This window comes from Lepidochelys kempii, chromosome 1 (genome assembly GCF_965140265.1).
Source record: "Lepidochelys kempii isolate rLepKem1 chromosome 1, rLepKem1.hap2, whole genome shotgun sequence".
NCBI lineage: Eukaryota > Metazoa > Chordata > Testudines > Cheloniidae > Lepidochelys > Lepidochelys kempii.
The window spans coordinates 6390105-6407078 of record NC_133256.1 but is presented as its reverse complement, the minus strand read 5'-3'; the positions used below and the strand labels follow the sequence as shown (position 1 = coordinate 6407078).

Here is a 16974-nt window from a genome sequence, read left to right as displayed (position 1 = left end):
ATGAAGTTTCAATGCTGTTTAGAGAGGCAGTATTATTTAGTATTTATATAGTGCTCGGATTGTGCTTGAGAAATAAGGGGAGACAGAAGCTGCCCTGAGGAGCTTACAATCCAAATAGATATAGTAAGGACAGATAAGAAGAAAAAAGATGCAACAAAAAAGAAAAGTGAACACTTAGTTGAGCATGTGTCATGTTAGTTCCATATGTGTTTGGTTCTGTTGGTTTTTTAGCTTTCCTAACCGATGTTTTAAATGCCAGTATTACATTTCATGAAGGGGAGTGCTAAATTTTACAGGCTTTTTTGGGGAAAAGTGTGTTTTGAGGAGGGACTCGGAAGATAAGGGGAGAAAGTAGAGTGTGTGGAGTACAGATTAGAGACCATGGGACTGTCTATCTGAACTCCTAGGTTCTGTTTCTGCCTTTGCCAGTGATTTGAGCAAGTCCATTTAGCTTCTCTCTGTGCTTTGGCTTTTCTATCTTCAATTGGGAGTAATACTACTTCACTGAGAATACAGAGAAGAGCAAAGATGGGCTTATGGTTAAGGTACTAGACTATAACTCAAAGATCTAAATTCCATCACTGGCTTTGCCACAGACTTGTAGCAGGACCTTGAGCAAGACACAGAACTAGATGTTACTTTTGTTGAAATAATAGCAAATTTCGCTTTGACTTCAGTGATGCAGAATCAAATCCTTAATTTCTCTCTGCTTCAGCTTCCTCTATGTTGAGTGAGGATAATATAGCCCTCCATCGTAAGGGATTTTGGAAGGTAAATTAACAAATGTTTCTGTTGCACTTGAATATAAACAGCCTATAAATATATGAACTTTTTTGTAAAGTGCTTTGAGTTCACATAAGTACTGATTACGAATTGGCAAGTTTGCTGCATTCCAGAGGGATGATTTTTAGTATACAAGGAACCCACCCATTTGATTTTGGGTTTTTCAGTATTTCTTTATGTATTAGCTAAAAGGAGGATGATTATATTTCCTGCCTTCAATTACAAGAGAGTCCCCCAAATGCTTTGCAGATTGTATAATCACTTCACTAACATGCAGACAGCTGACCCATCTATGAGACAGAGGAAATATGGTTCAGTGGTTAGGGTGCTAGACTCGGACTTGAGACCTGGGTTCAAGGCCCTGCCTTACCACAAACTTCATGTGTGACGTTTGGCAAGTCACTTAGCTTCTCTGTGCCTCCGTTCCCCATCTGTAAAATTGAGATAATAGCACAGCTCTACTTCATAGGCTGTTAAGGATAAATGTTAGATTGTGAAGTGCTCAGATACTATTATAAGTGGGGCCAGAAAAGTACCTAAGATAGACATGATGGTATCAGGAGAGTTACTACTTTATTTCTATGTGCTACAAAGAATCTTGGGTAGATAAAAGAACTATAAGAAATCCAAAGCCATGGTAAATTTTGGATTTACGTTAATACTATATGGTGACAAGGTGGGTGAGGTTAATATCTTTTATTGGACCAACTTCAGTTGGTGAGAGAGACAAGCTTTCGAGCTATGCAGAGCCCTTCTTCAGGTCTGGGAAATGTTCTCAGAGTGGCAGAGTCAGCTAAATACCAGATGGAAACAGATGGTTTAATTCTCCAATTGTTGGGGGAAAGGAGGGGGGGTATCTGGGGAGGGATTAGTAGATTATAGATTGTTATAATAAGCCATAAATCAAGTGTCTTCATTCAGTTTGTGATTTTTAGTGTCCATTATAGTTATGAATTTAAGTTTCCAGACTCATCCTTTGAAGTGTTGTGCAGGTGTAAGCAGTGTCAGGATGAGCTCCACCCTGACATCTGGTGGTGAGGTGTGGCAAGTTGTGGAAAAGAACTTCAGGGGCCGATCTCATTTGCATAGGCACACCCACCACGCCTAGAATGAGACCATAGCTGCCCAAATGGTCACTTTGGCTGCTGTGGGATCCCCAGTGTCTCTGTTATTGGGGCAGGAAGAATAAATTGTTATTACCCTGATTATGGGAACTGTGCTTGGAACTGTACGTGGCCTTTTGTTATGATGGAGGGATTCACCATCAACTAAGTAGCACTCGCTAGGCAAGGGTCATGGGTTCCAAAACTGTGTGAATGGAGAGAGGCTGGGGACAAGTATTAATACTTGGTGGCATGGGCCCCTTGGTGAGGGCCTTACATGCTGATTGCACTTCCTCCTCTCTCCACTGTGGAATATCAGAGCTAATTTTGATTTCATTAGAAGTCTAGTTATAGGCTGCTGAGCTCACTTTGGGCTGACAGTGCACCAGCACTGGGGCTCCCCTACTATAAGCTGAATTCACCTAAGAGCTGAAATCACTGAGTGTTGTGTTAAGTAGTGGGGGAGCCTGAAGATATATTGTGGAGCAGGTTGCGGGATGGCTGGTGAAGCAGTTCGACACGGAGCAGTGTGTGGATGGCAGGAGCTGCTTGTGGGCCGTGGAGCTGAGTGAAGGAGTTCGTGGGGCGGCTGGCGGAGCGGAGCGCAGCTGAGCGAAGGAGTTCGTGGGGCGGCTGGTGGAGCGGAGTGCAGCTGAGCGAAGGAGTTTTGTGGGGCGGCTGGCGGAGCGGAGCACCGCTATGGAGCTATGGGGCGGTCAGCTTCAGATCACGTAAGGTGCCTCTTACCCCCGTCCCATTTCCACCCAGGTTGGGAGGTAAAGCTCCGCCGATAAACTTTCGAACTCTGGGGCTGCCCTGACCAGGGACAGAGACTTTTGGGGCATTGGACTTTTGGGACTTTGGGTGATTTGGGGTTGCTGGACTCAAGAACCAAAAGGGAAAAGGGCATGCCCCAATTTGCCTGGGGTGGGGTTGTTTTTGCTCATGGGTTGTGTTATGAATTCTGTTGGTGGTGTTTCCCCAACATAATGCCACATTGTTTCTCTCTGTTATTAAAAGACTTTTGCTACACTCAGACTATGTGCTTGCGAGAGGGGAAGTATTGCCTCTTGGAGGCGCCCAGCGGGGGTGGTATATATTTGTCCCAGGTCACTGGGTGGGGGCTCGAGCCGGTTTGCATTGTGTTATTGGAATGGAACCCCTAGATATTGAACCCGGCCCTTGTTGCTGCCAACTCTGACGGGCAGAAGGGTTACACAGGTTTCCTTTGAGGAAGAGAACTGAGAGGTTATAGCAGTGGAGATATGTCTGCAGATTTTGTGTCCGTCGTTCTGGCTGGGCCTGATGTGACTTGGAGTTGGTGTGTCCTGCTCTGTAGGAAGCATGCTTGTGACAATGAGCTTGGCAGGATTGGGGGATTGTTTGCAGGCCAGAAGAGGGAGTCTGGGAAAGATTTTTTTTCAGGATATGGTCCCCTCCCCTCCCCCGAGTATACATCGCATATAATATTGTGCGGAGACATTTGGGGCTCTGTTCTGCAAACAGTTATACCTTTGTGAAGATTACTCGCATGTAGAGTCATATTGGAGCCAATGGGACTTCACATAAGAGTGACTCATTCACACACACAACTGTGAGCAGGATTGGGCCATTGGTCAGTAAAATAAGATATAATCTGTTGTGAACCTCTGGTTTTATAAACGAGAGGGTTGTTGGAGGTGAGGCACTAATTTGTATCTCCGTTAGATGCAGTGGTTGCCATACTGTGCATTACACTCTCCCTTATTGAGGAACCTTCCAGTTTTGGTGGTTCTCATTAATTACTTGTAGTCAGCTTCTTATATACTCAAATCCTATCTCCTCCTTTTGCTAGTCACCTTCAGAAAAATAATCCTTTTAGTATTACACAGTGTGTTTAATTTTCAAAGTACTTTGCAATCACCAGTCCTCCCAACATCGCCTAGGAGGGAGGGGTTCCCATTTTACAAACGGGAAAGGTGGGACACAGAGTTTGGGACTGACCCGTGGCCATACTGTGAGTCAGTGGTACAAGAGCAGGACCTAACCTTGGGAATCCCTAGTGTCTGTGCTTAAATCTTTGCCTCTTTTTGAAAATCTTACCCTATAAGTAAGTCCCCGGTTGGGCAATTGACTCTAGATTGAGAGCTTTATTGTTAAAGACTGCACATGTTACCAGGGTTGGTTGAGAATCTTTGTAGCTGCATAGATTCCCTTTTCATCCCCTTTGCTGACTTAATTCAAGTGCTGTCTCTCCGGGAGAGAGGATGACTTGTTTTTAATGGGAATAAAGTACAATCACATTTTTTAAGTCTCCGTCTCAAAATCTAAAGCCTTGTGTACACTACAAATGCTTTGTCTTTGTAGCTGTACCAATATAGCTATACCAGCAGAGCCACCTAGAATAGACGCAGTTTATGCCAACACACCGCCTCCCAGAGTGACATAAGGTCTGCTGACAGAAGGTCTCTAATGTCAGCATAGCTGGGGTCTACCCCAGGTTTTTTGCCAGCATAGCTAAGATGGACAGAGGGTGGCATTTTTTTCTTCACACCCCTTACCAGCATAGCTATGTCGACAAAACTTTGTAGTGTAGACTAGCATGTGTCTGTGTCCTATATTGTTCTCCTCCCACTGCCCTGAAGATTCTTAGCAGAATTCTGTCAGTAAATTGCCATTGTTCAGAATTGGGGTTTTCTTGGCAATGAGTCACCTCCCTCTCTCTTTTACTTCCTACGTGATAGGATGTTGCTAGGGTTTTTAAAGGGAAATTACACAAACAAGCAAAGAACTCCAAGTTACATACATTCTGAGCATTATTACCATGTTTGGTTGGTTAATAAAACACACATATTTCCTTAATATAAAGGTGCTTCCACCATATTTAGCAAGTTTTAAAGGAATATGTAATTCCTTCATCACTCTTATACCCGCCCCAACCAATGATGTTGTGTCTTTTGTTCTACTGCAGTGTGTATGGAACATTGACAGCTGGTATTATCTAGGCAGGTGGTGAGTTGAGACTATGGCTTGTTATGCGAAGCATGTTAGTTTTGCTGTTACCTTCCCCCCTTCCTACACTCCAGTTACACTGTTTGCCTATTGCCTTTGTTAGTCACCTGTTGCATCTTGTCATAAACCTCAATGGTTAACTTTTGGGGAATAGAGAGGCTGTCATCTTTTTATTTGGTTTTGTGCCTAGCATAATGGGAGCCTGATCCTGGGACTGGGGCCTCTCAGTGTGACTGTAATGCAAATAAATGAAAATAATAGACTATCATTCTTTAATCTTAGTCACTAATATTCCCACTCTGTTTCATCATTTATTTATTTTTGCTTCTTCCAGCTTATAGAAGTGCCCTGATCTGGTGTTTTAACTGAATTTTTGTGTGGAGATTTTTAAAGAGACATATCTCAATCAGTGTAAAATGTATAGCATTTTTCTAAGACATATGCCATGTAACCTCTAGGGACAGATTCCAGCCTTTGAAAAGGAGCCATGTCTCAGCAAGAATTTGCAGGTACGTTATTCTGCCCCATGTTACACATTTGCAAATAACAAACTTAATGCTTGTGCTATCTAAGTAGGAGGAACCTATGCCGTTTTTACCAGGAATAGTACTCCTGTAAATCTATCAATAAATACAGCATTCTTAATTCTATAGAATGGAGTTTCCTGCTAGCTCCTGGCTTGGAGTCTCGTTCCCATAGGCTGGATGTGTGGCCTCCATGATGCATGGCCCTGTTAGACAGAGTATTACTCCATTTTTGTTTTTCCCTTCCAAGGGCTTTGTCTTTTTTATGCTTTCAGACAAAATAAAACCTCCTAGATGGGCTAAACAACTCTTTTAAAGGTGATTTGTCCAAGGGCAGCAGAGATCTCAAGAACACACAGCTGACCTGAATGAGGACAGTCTTCCCTGTTTAGTTTATTTGTGAGCAATGGTTGATTCCCTGCTTCACTTTGCGGAGCGCATGCATATAGTGAGCTACATACCATCCCCCAAAGGGTGATATGGGAACAGAGTTGTCCAGCCTGCTGTTGCCAGGTTTTCTGCTCTTTGGTGGTGGCAATGTGGAAATGGAGGCAAGAGGCCAGCTCTTCTTTTAAGCCTCAGTTAGTCAGTGACTAAGGATATTGAATTATGGTCTGGAAGTCCTAACCTTTCACTTGTGTTGACTAGGTTTTTATTTATCAACTTGTAAGAACCCAGCGTAGCTAGTGAATTCAGTTTTCCTCTAAGATCTAATAAGTTAAAATCTTATAACAGAAGCAAACTCTTTTAATTAACTAGTTCTTATTTTGTTTGGGAATTCATGGAGCTTTATGCTTGTAAAAGTTACACAACCATCATTTGTTGCAACACTTGTGAATACATGCCAAAGGTACCACCAAAACTGCTTTTCAGGAAGAACTAAGAAACTGATGAGTAGAAAAGTGAAATAACTTTCAAGTAACTTGCACAAGCTAGCAGTCTCTTAATGACCTCTGTTTCTCAAAAGATTAAGAGCATTAGGAATTCCACAGATGAATATTCCTCAACAATTCCAGTTGTGGTTTAATGTATTGGCCTTTTACAGAAAGCTTGAAAGCTCAAATAGTAAAAAGATCCAAATATTAGTAATACTAGCAGCTACAAAGGATTGAAAAAAACCTATTTCTGCTCTTTTTGGCCAGTTTGTTACATTTCAGCTTAGAGCCTGGATGTTGGTGAAACACTTTCAAATACCAGGAAAGCTTGAAGGAAAAAATGGAACCTCTCGACGAAAGGAAATATATACTGAAGAAAAAGCTTGAATGTACTGGGTAACTGACAGTATCACCACAAAGACAGGTTTCAGAGTAGCAGCCGTGTTAGTCTGCATTTGCAAAAAGAAAAGGAGTACCTTAGAGACTAACAAATTTATTTGAGCATAAGCTTTCATAAGCTACCAATGAGCTGTAGCTCACGAAAGCTTATGCTCAAATAAGTTTGTTAGTCTCTACGGTGCCACAAGTCCTCCTTTTCTTATCACCACAAACACTTTCTTAATCAAAGAGCTATAATCTGAATTGAAATAACACAGATCCAGATTCTTGCTGGCAGTAGAGTTACATACAGTGTGTAACAGCTTTTCATCTTGGAAGGTATGGGACTGCAATGCATGACTATTTTGAAAAAGCCAGGGAATGTGTATGAATAGCTGTGTGTGACTGCACTGCTGCAGGCCCCCTCTCTCTGTCCTGATTATAGAAGAATATCAAATGCAGTCCACAACATTAGCTCTTCCTTTTTGCAGCTGTTTGATCTCAGCCATATAACATACACATATAACAATAAAAACAGTTTTTGTAAGCCTGCCATTCCCTGCAACTCCTTTTCCTATGTCTGCATAGTGAATAAAGGCAAGAAAGCATTGAACTTCTTTCTCCCTTCAGCATCAAATCGGAACAAATGCAGGGCCTCCAGAGTTTGCTGACAATCTCATGAAGCAGTCTTAGTAATGAAGATCATTACCTATGGAACAAGGGCCATAATGGCTTTAAAGCCATTTTGGGTTTAACTAGGTCTAGGCTTAACTCCCATTGATTTACATTTCTCTGCTCCAAAGTGAAGTAACTGGGTCAGAGTTCTGACTGGCTACATTGCGAGGAAAAGCTCATCCAGAACTATTCAAAAGAAGTCCAGTAATCCTCTCTGGCAGTAGTGCCAGCTGCCCTGGATGTCTGCTCCATGCCACTTCCTGCTTCTCCCTGCAACAGCATCAGTACGTGGCAGCATAACCCCCCAAATTTCCTTTTGAAGGAGAAGAACAAATCAGGTGGGTGAGGGATAAATATATAGGACTGGAAAAGAGAAGCAAAAACACATGAGCTTAATCAGCTCATGAGCTGTGAGAAGGGGATAATACAAATGTGTGTGTTTGTGTATAAGCTGATCCTTTTGTACATCTCTTCTTCACACCTATGCCCGATTTACACCTAAAAATTAATTATTGCTCTGTGTATAAAGAAGGTGGCTCATGTAGTATATGAACATGCATGGTAGATACTGTGGGGGCTTCAGAGCTGTATGAATCCCAGTGGTGGTGCATAGCCACCGAGCAGTAGGGTTAGGAGCAGCAGGAGCTCTACTTGTGCATATAGCATAGGATGCTTAGAAGCTCTGTGTGGTCTCCAGATCTGGTGATTCTCCTCTCTGTGGAACTTACGAACGCTGCAGGAGCAGAGCCACTAGCTTCAGGCATCAGAGTGAGCTTCTGATCTCTGCATCCTATATGTCTAAGTGTTGTTGATTTGTTGTATAAGCAGCCCCCTTAAAAATTGTGCCCTTTTTGGTGTAGGTCTGGAAATGGTGGGCTTTACTACTGGCTGAGGGCAATAAATATTAAAATATTACTGAAGGGTAGAAATAGCTCCTGCAACTAAGGTGTGTGTATATAAAGTATTTGTAGCCCAGGACTGACAACTGAAGGAAGCTTTTTTTAAATCCGAGAACAGCTTTTTACAAATACAGCTCTTGCCTCTGGCTGTATTATTTTTTTTAATTATCCTTTAGTTTTTTTTAATGCATTGAACTTTTTATACATGTTGCTGTAATATAATCTTGGGGATCTTGGACCAGTATAACTTTAATTCTCGGTTATATTGTATTTATTGCACCATAGGCTATTTTTGGCTTGGGCTATATGCCATTTCAATTATTCTGGTTTTGGCTGAATACCAAAATTAGACATGTAATGCACCCAGTATTTTGATACCATAGTGAAAGGTGCTGTGCAGCTGTGTCTCTGTAGCACTTAGTGAAGACGCTACCTATACTGATGGGAGAGCTTCTCTATAATAAAATGAAACTATAATGATGAACAATATTGTCAGACATATAGATGAACATAATTTGTTGAGGACGAGTCAACATGGTTTTAGTAAAAAGAAATCATGCCTCACTAATCTACTAGAATTCTTTGAGGGGGTCAACAAGCATGTGGACAAAGTGGATCCAGTGGATATAGTGTGTTTAGATTTTCAGAAAGCCTTTGACAAGGTCCCTCACCAAAGGCTCTAACCCAAAGTAAGCTGCCATGTGATAAGAGGGAAGGTGCTCTAATGGAGTGGTGACTGGTTAAAAGATAGGAAACAAAGGGTACGTATAAATGGTCAGTTTCCAGAATGGAGAGACATAAATAGTGGCGTCCCCCAGAGGTATGTTTTGGGACCAGTCCTATTCAACATATTCATAAATGATCTGGAAAAAGGGGTAAACAGTGCGGTGACAAAATTTGCAGATGATACAAAATTACTAAAGATAGTTAAGTCCCAGGCAGACTGTGAGGAGCTACAAAAGGATCTCTCAAAACTGGGAGACTGGGCAACAAAATGGCAGATTAAATTTCATGTTGATAAATGCAAAGTAATGCACATGGGAAAGCAGTTTTCAGAGTAACAGCCGTGTTAGTCTGTATTCGCAAAAAGAAAAGGAGTACTTGTGGCACCTTAGAGACTAACCAATTTATTTGAGCATGAGCTTTCGTGAGCTACAGCTCACTTCATCGGATGCATGCCGTGGAAACTGCAGCAGACTTTATTTATACACAGAGAATATGAAAAAATACCTCCTCCCACCCCACTGTCCTGCTGGTAATAGCTTATCTAAAGTGATCATAATCCCAACTATAAATATAAAATGATGGGGGTCTAAATTAGCTGTTACCACTCAAGAAAGAGATCTTGGAGTCATTGTGGATACTTCTCTGAAAATATCCAGTCAATGTGCAGCGGCAGTCAAAAAAGCAAACAGAATGCTGGGAGTAATTAAGAAAGGGATCGATAATAGGACAGAAAATATCATGTTGCCTCTATATAAATCCATGGTACGCCCACATCTTGAATACTGTGTACAGATGTGGTTGCCGCATCTCAAAAAAGATATATTGGACTTGGAAAAGGTGCACAAAAGGGCAACAAAAATGATTAGGGGTATGGAACGGTTTCCGTATGAGGAGGGATTCATAAGACTGGGACTTTTCAGCTTGGAAAAGAGACGGCTAAAGGGAGATGTGATTGAAGTCTATAAAATCATGACTGCTGTAGAGAAAGTAGATGAAGAAGTGTTGTTTACTCCTTCTCATAACACAAGAACCAGGGGCCACCAAATAAAATGAGTAGGCAGCAGGTTTAAAACAAAAGGAAGTATTTTTTCACACAACGCACAGTCAGTCTGCAGAACTCTTTGCAAGAGGATGTTGTGAAGGCCAAGACAATAAACAGGTTCAAAAAATAACTAGATAAGTTCATAGAGGATAGGTCCATCAATGGCTATTAGCCAGGGTGGGCTGGAATGGTGTCCAAAGGCTCTGTTTGCCAGAAGCTGGGAATGAACAACAGGGGATGGCTCACTTGATGATTACCTGTTCTGTTCCTTCCCTCCGGGGCACCTGGCACTGGCCACTGTTGGAAGACAGGATACTGGGCTAGATGGACCTTTGGTCTGACCCAGTAGGGCCATTCTTATGTTCTTCTTATGTACTCCATCTCCCCAAGAGGCCGTAGCTGTTCAACAGGAGAAGCACTGGGGGTTAGGTCAGTATAACTACGTCGCTTATGGGTGTAGTGATGTAGTTATACTGCCATAATTTTGTAGTGTAGACCAAGTCTGAGGCCTGGTCTACGCTACAGAGTTAGGTTGACGCAAGGCAGTTTACATCGCCCTAACTGTGGAAGTGTCGATGCTAACATTTTGTTCTTTCTGACATAACTGCTCTTCCGACTTAATAACTCCACCTCCTCGAGAGGCATGGAGTTTAGGTTGACATAGTTAGGTCAATGCAGTGTCAGTGTAGACACTGTGTTGCTGACGTTAACTGTTACTGGCTTTCAGAAGCTATCCCACAGTGCCTCACGCTGACAGAACTCCTGGTAAGGATGCGCACCGCCGATACAAGTGTAGCATGGACACGTAAAAGCAACTTAATTGCCGCGGTGGCCGTATACTTATGTATCTTAGGTCGACATAATTTTGTAGTGTAGACATGCCCTTAGAGAGAGAGAGGGAGGTATATTCTCTGTGCTCCTCTTCCAGCATGACAAAAGCTATAAATGGTTTCAAATTACTACCAAACTACAGTCCTTTAGTTACTGTGCAAACTTGCAGTGCCCATGCTGACACCATTTAAATTGGATTTGTGCACTCTGAGCCCTTGTTCCCACCAAATTCTTTTTACAATCCACATCTTTCATAAATGTACCAAGAGCTGAGGTCTGAAAATGATTATAATTGGCTGAACACTGTTACAATATCTGCATAGTTCAGTGCAGATTAGGAGACAGAAACCCACTCACTTAGAAGGTTGCCTTGGGCTCTCCGTAGGCAAGAATGACTCACCAACCTCCGTTATGTGGTTTCCTGGCATTTAGCATTTTTCTCTTACCTTTTTAAAATAATGATTAGTTTTGCATGGGTAATGCACAGCAGTGTGGCATTTAATCCAGTATAATGTGGGCTGTGGCTGATTGAAGCAGTTGATTTTATGTCTGTTATAGGTTTTGAACCTGCCGTTGTCTTTTTCCCCCTCCCTCCAGCCTCAGTTTTCTCTTTCTGAGTAGTTATAGATCATAGAATTAGAGGGCTGGAAGGTACCTTGAGTGGTCATCAATTCCAGCCCCGTGTGCTGAGGCAAGTAAAGTAAAACCATTTCTGATGGTTGGAGATCCCCTGGCAGCATTTACAGGAATAGGGGTGTTGACCCTCGTGTCCTGGCCAGAATCCAACTACAAAAATTGCAGCCTTCTTCCTTGAATTCCTGCTGGTTATAGTTAAGGCTGGGAGTTTGTCATGGAAATCACGGATTCCGTGACTGCAGTGGCTGGTGCAGCTGGCCTGAGGGCTGCCTGAGCAGCCCCTGGGGAAGTCTCGGGCTACCACCTCTCTCCACCCAGCAGCAGCAGGAGTTTGGGTGTGGGCTCGGGTGGGGGTTGGGGCATGGGAGGGGTATCATTAAACAGTTACAATCCATACTTGATGGGGACTGTGATGGGTTCCCACTGGGGTGCCACCTGGATCTGGGGTAACACTGAACCATCTGATCCATGAGCCTGAGCTTCCTCTCTCAATGTGCTGCTGTGACAAGCTGCAGACCCACTCCTGGTCCTACACTTCCACCACCATTCGCAGAGGTAGGGGGACACCCAGCTACAGTTACATGCAGGATCTCTGAGCAGCCACTGCATGAACCAACAGTAGAAAGGCTACAGGCAAGATAACTCTCACCTCCTCAGGCATGCACCTCCTCTGGAGCGTAAACCCAAAATTATACCGAACTGTACAGCGTAAGCTGATAGAGTTCATCCCTTCCTCAATGCGAAGAGGAAATACAATGAGCCTGCGTTAAACCAGATTGAGATATTTTCCTTGGACAGTTCACTTAAAGGCACACTGGGTTTAATTTAAAACATAAACCACGTTTATTAACTACAGAAGATAGATTTTAAGTGATTATAAGTGTTAGCTTACGTTTTTGTTTATTTACCAGGTAATCAGCTTTGATGTGTTTGCTAAGTTTAATGCACTAGATAGATTGGATATGAATGAGCAGTTTCTCACTAAGAGATAGTACAAGCAGGCTTGCAGATTCTTAAGGGACAAGCTGCACTTGCTTTACAGCTTGGAATCCCCAGGTTTTCATACACAGGCTACAAATCCCTTTAGCCTGGGTCCAGCACTTCCTCCCCTTCCGTCTTTGTTCCTCAGGTGTTTTTTCAGGAGTCCTCTTGTGGGGGGAGTGAAGAACAACAGATGATGTCACTCCCTGCCTTATATAGCTTTAGTATAGGGCGGGAACCCTTTTGTCCCAAACTCAGTTTGTGGAAAAACACTGACATCCCAAGATGGAGTCCAGAGTCATGTGGCCTGGTTACATGCCCTTGCATACCTTGCTGAGTTATAGCAGCCATTAGTTACAGGCTGTCTAGAATATTTACAGGAAGGATAAGTTCTTCCAGGGTCCATTGTCTTTGCTGATGGGCCATTAGCACTATCTGGCTTCTTCATTGTTGTACCAGAAAGGCTAGTTGTGGGTGTTACCCAAAGTAAGCATGATTGAGATACATATACATAGTTAATATTCCTAACTTCAGATACATACTGGAAAAGTTATGATTTGCTGAATATGATTATCCTATAACACCCTACATGACCCATCTTGCATATAATGCATCATAACTATGCTATAATCATACCATAATAATATCACTATGAAAAATGTGGGTGCAGTGTCACAGGGACCACATCCTGAAGGAAATCCTTCCCAACCCCCTCTTCTGGCCTTCAAGATAACTCCCCAGCCCTGCCAAGCTCATCAATGGAAGCAGGCTTCCTACAGACCAGGACTGAGTGCTGCTAGACTCAAGTATTTAATACATACATTACAATATTATACTGAAGTAACCATGTTATTGCATCCAAGACCCACAGTCAATCCCATTTCCAGTTATGCCACTGTACCTTATTGTGTGTGTCAGGCATATTTTTTGGTAATGTGTTGAAGAGAAGGCCAACTGAATAATCTTTCTAGGCCCTATTTGTATGGGCTTAAGCTCTTGGTCAATGGTAAGAGAGCAAGTGTGGGAGCAGAGCAGCTCCAGAGTTGGTGCTGTATTCTCAGGAGGAGAGAAGAGAGTCATGAGTGAGTCAGTGGGGCCAGGGGAATGGGATGATCGGGAGAGATTGGGGGAGAATAACAGAGAGGGATGAGGACAAGATGGAGAGTATATGTGAATGAGGGGACGAAGGGGCTGTGTTGAAATGTTAAATTAAAAGTAACAGTCACCAGAGTGAAATGCCTGCAACTAGCATGGAAACTTTTAAAAAACATCATAATAGAGGCTCAAACTATATGTATATCCCAATTAAAAAAAAATCACCATGGTGACCAATCAACTGCCACTATGGCTAAACAACAGAGTAAAAGAGGCAGTCAGAGACAAAAAGACATCTTTTAAAAACAGAAAGTCAAATCCTACATAAACGCTGGCAAGTAAAGTGTTCAAATACAATTAGTTTTTGTCTGTTGCTCTTCAAATTCTTTTATGGCCCACCTAACAACAGTTGGGGCCCACTGGATGATTGAGGTGCTAAAGGAGCACTCAAAGAAGATAAGGCTCTTATGGAGATGCTAATTAATTCTTTGTATCTGTCTTCATGGCGGAGGATGTGAGGGTGACTTCCACTCCTGAATCATTCTGTTTAGATGACAAATCTGAGAAACTGTCCTAGATTGAGATCTTGATAGGGGAGGTTTTGGAACAAATTGGTAAATTAAACAATAAGAAGTCACCAGGACCAGAGTGTATTCAGCTAAGAGTACTGAACAAACTCAGATATGAAATTGCAAAACTGCTAACTGTGGTATAACCTTGCATAATGACAGGTTTCAGAGTAGCAGCCGTGTTAGTCTGTATTCGCAAAAAGAAAAGGAGTACTTGTGGCACCTTAGAGACGAACAAATTTATTTGAGCATAAGCTTTCGTGAGCTACAGTGGAAAATACAGTGGGGAGATTTATATACATAGAGAACATGAAACAATGGGTGTTACCATACACACTGTAACCAGAGTGATCACTTAAGGTGAGCTATTACCAGCAGGAGAGCCGGGGTGGGGGCGGGCATTGCTGGCACATGATGACATATCGCATTGGTAGATGTACAGGTGAACGAGCCTCTGATAGTGTGGCTGATGTGATTAGGCCCTATGATGGTGTCCCCTGAATAGATATGTGGACACAGTTGGCAACAGGCTTTGTTGCAAGGATAGGTTTCTGGGTTAGTGGTTCTGTTGTGTGGTATGTGGTTGCTAGTGAGTATTTGCTTCAGGTTGGGGGGCTCTCTGAAAGCAAGGACTGGCCTGTCTCCCAAGATCTGTGAGAGTGATGGGTCGTCCTTCAGGATAGGTTGTGGATCCCGTTGCCAACTGTGTCCACATATCTATTCAGGGGACACCATCATAGGGCCTAATCACGTCAGCCACACCATCAGAGGCTCGTTCACCTGCACATCTACCAATGTGATATATGCCATCATGTGCTAGCAATGCCCCTCTGCCATATAAATTGGTCAAACTGGACAGTCTCTACGTAAAAGAATAAATGGACACAAATCAGACGTCAAGAATTATAACGTTCAAAAACCAGTTGGAGAACACTTCAATCTCTCTGGTCACTCGATTACAGACCTAAAAGTGGCAATACTTCAACAAAAAAACTTCAAAAACAGGCTCCAAAGAGAGACTGCTGAATTGGAGTTAATTTGCAAATTCAATATAATTAACTTAGGCTTGAATAGAGACTGGGAGTGGATGGGTCATTACACAAAGTAAAACTATTTTCCTGTGTTTACTCCCCCCTCCCCCCCACCGTTCCTCAGATGTTCTTGTCAACTGCTAGAAATGGCCCACCTTGACTATCACTACAAAAGGTCTCCCCCTCTCCCCCCCCCCCGCCCTGGCTCTCCTGCTGGTAATAGCTCACCTTAAGTGATCACTCTGGTTACAGTGTGTATGGTCAAACCTATTGTTTCATGTTCTCTACGTATATAAATCTCCCCACTGTATTTTCCACTGAATGCATCCGATGAAGTGAGCTGTAGCTCACGAAAGCTTATGCTCAAATAAATTTGTTCGTCTCTAAGGTGCCACAAGTACTCCTTTTCTTTTTGTGGTATAACCTATGGCTTAAATCAACTTCTATACCAGTTGTCTGGAGGGTAACTAATGTAATGCTGATTTTTAAAAAAGGCTCCAGAGGTGATCCTGGCAATTACAGGCCAGTAAGCCCAGCTTCAGTACCAGGCATGTTGGTTGAAACTGTAGTAAAGAACGGAATTGTCAGACACATAGTTGAACACGGTATGTTGGAGAAGAATAAGCATGTCCTTTATAGAAGGAAATCGTGCCTCACCAATCTTATTTTTTTAGGGGATCAGCAAACGTATGGATAAGGATCATCCCGTGGATATAGCGTACTTAGACTTTCAGAAAGCCTTGATGAGGTCCTACGCCAAAGGCTCTTAAGGAAAGTAAGGAGTCATGGGATAAGAAGGAAGGTTGTCTCATGGACTGGTAACTGTTTAAAAGATAGGAAACAAAGGGTAGGAATAAATGGTCAGTTTTCAGAATAGAGAGAGGTAAATAGTAGGGTCCCCTAGGATCTGTACTGGGACCAGTCCCATTCAACATATTCATAAATGATCTGGAAAAAGGGGTAAACAGTGAGGTGGCAAGTTTACAAATAATACAAAATTACTCAAGATATTTCCAAAGCTCACTGCAAAGAGTTACAAAGGGATCTTTCAAAACTGAGTGACTGGGCAAGAAAACAGCAGATGAAATTCAGTGCTGACAAATGCAAAGTAATGCATATTGGGAAACATAATCCCAACTGTAGATAAAAAATGATGAGGTCTAAATTAGCTGTTACCACTCAGGAAAGAGGTCGTGGAGTCATCGGGGATAGTTCTCTGAAAACATCCACTCAATTTGCAGCATCAGTCAAAAAAGCAAACAGAATGTTAGGAATCATGAGAAAAAGGATAGCTAATAAGACAGAAAATATCATAAAGGCATTATATAAGTCCATGGTACAACCACCCTTTGAATACTGCGTGCGGTTCTGGTCGCCCCGTCTCAAAAAGCTATATTAGAATTGGAAAAGATACAGAAAAGATAACAAAAATTATTAGAAATATGGAGAAGCTTCCATATGAGGACAAGTTAAAAAGACTGGGACTGTTCAGGCTGGAAAACTGAGGAGGTATATGACAGAGGTCTGTAAAAATCACGAGTGGTGTGGAGAAAGTGAATAAGGAAGTGTTATTTACCCCTTCACATAACACAAGAAGCAGAGGTCACCCAATGAAATTAATAGGCAGCACATTTAAAACAAACAAAAGAAAGTTCATCTTCACACAGTGTGCAGTCAACCTGTGGAACTCATTGTCAGGGGGTGTTGTGAAGGTGAAAACCATAACTGTGTTCAAAAAATAATTAAATAAGTCCATGCAGGATAGGTCCATCAGTGACTGTTAGCCAGGATGGTCAGAGACATAACCCTGTGCTCAGGGTGTCCCTAAACCTCTG

General features: G+C 42.5%; 1 protein-coding gene across 6 annotated transcripts in view; it reads left to right on the top strand.

Annotated features, from left to right (window-relative positions):
- The window catches only part of STIM1 (stromal interaction molecule 1), a 200743-nt gene that overhangs the window by 54478 nt on the left and 129291 nt on the right, over nucleotides 1-16974 (top strand). The window contains exon 2 of one of the 6 annotated variants that reach the window (XM_073333075.1): nucleotides 5336-5386. The exons of the other annotated variants lie outside the window; for them this stretch is intronic. Within the exon in view, the coding sequence (XP_073189176.1) occupies nucleotides 5365-5386 (22 nt within the window). The 5' untranslated portion in view covers nucleotides 5336-5364. The remainder of the gene's footprint in view (nucleotides 1-5335; nucleotides 5387-16974) is intronic. 6 annotated transcript variants of the gene reach the window in all.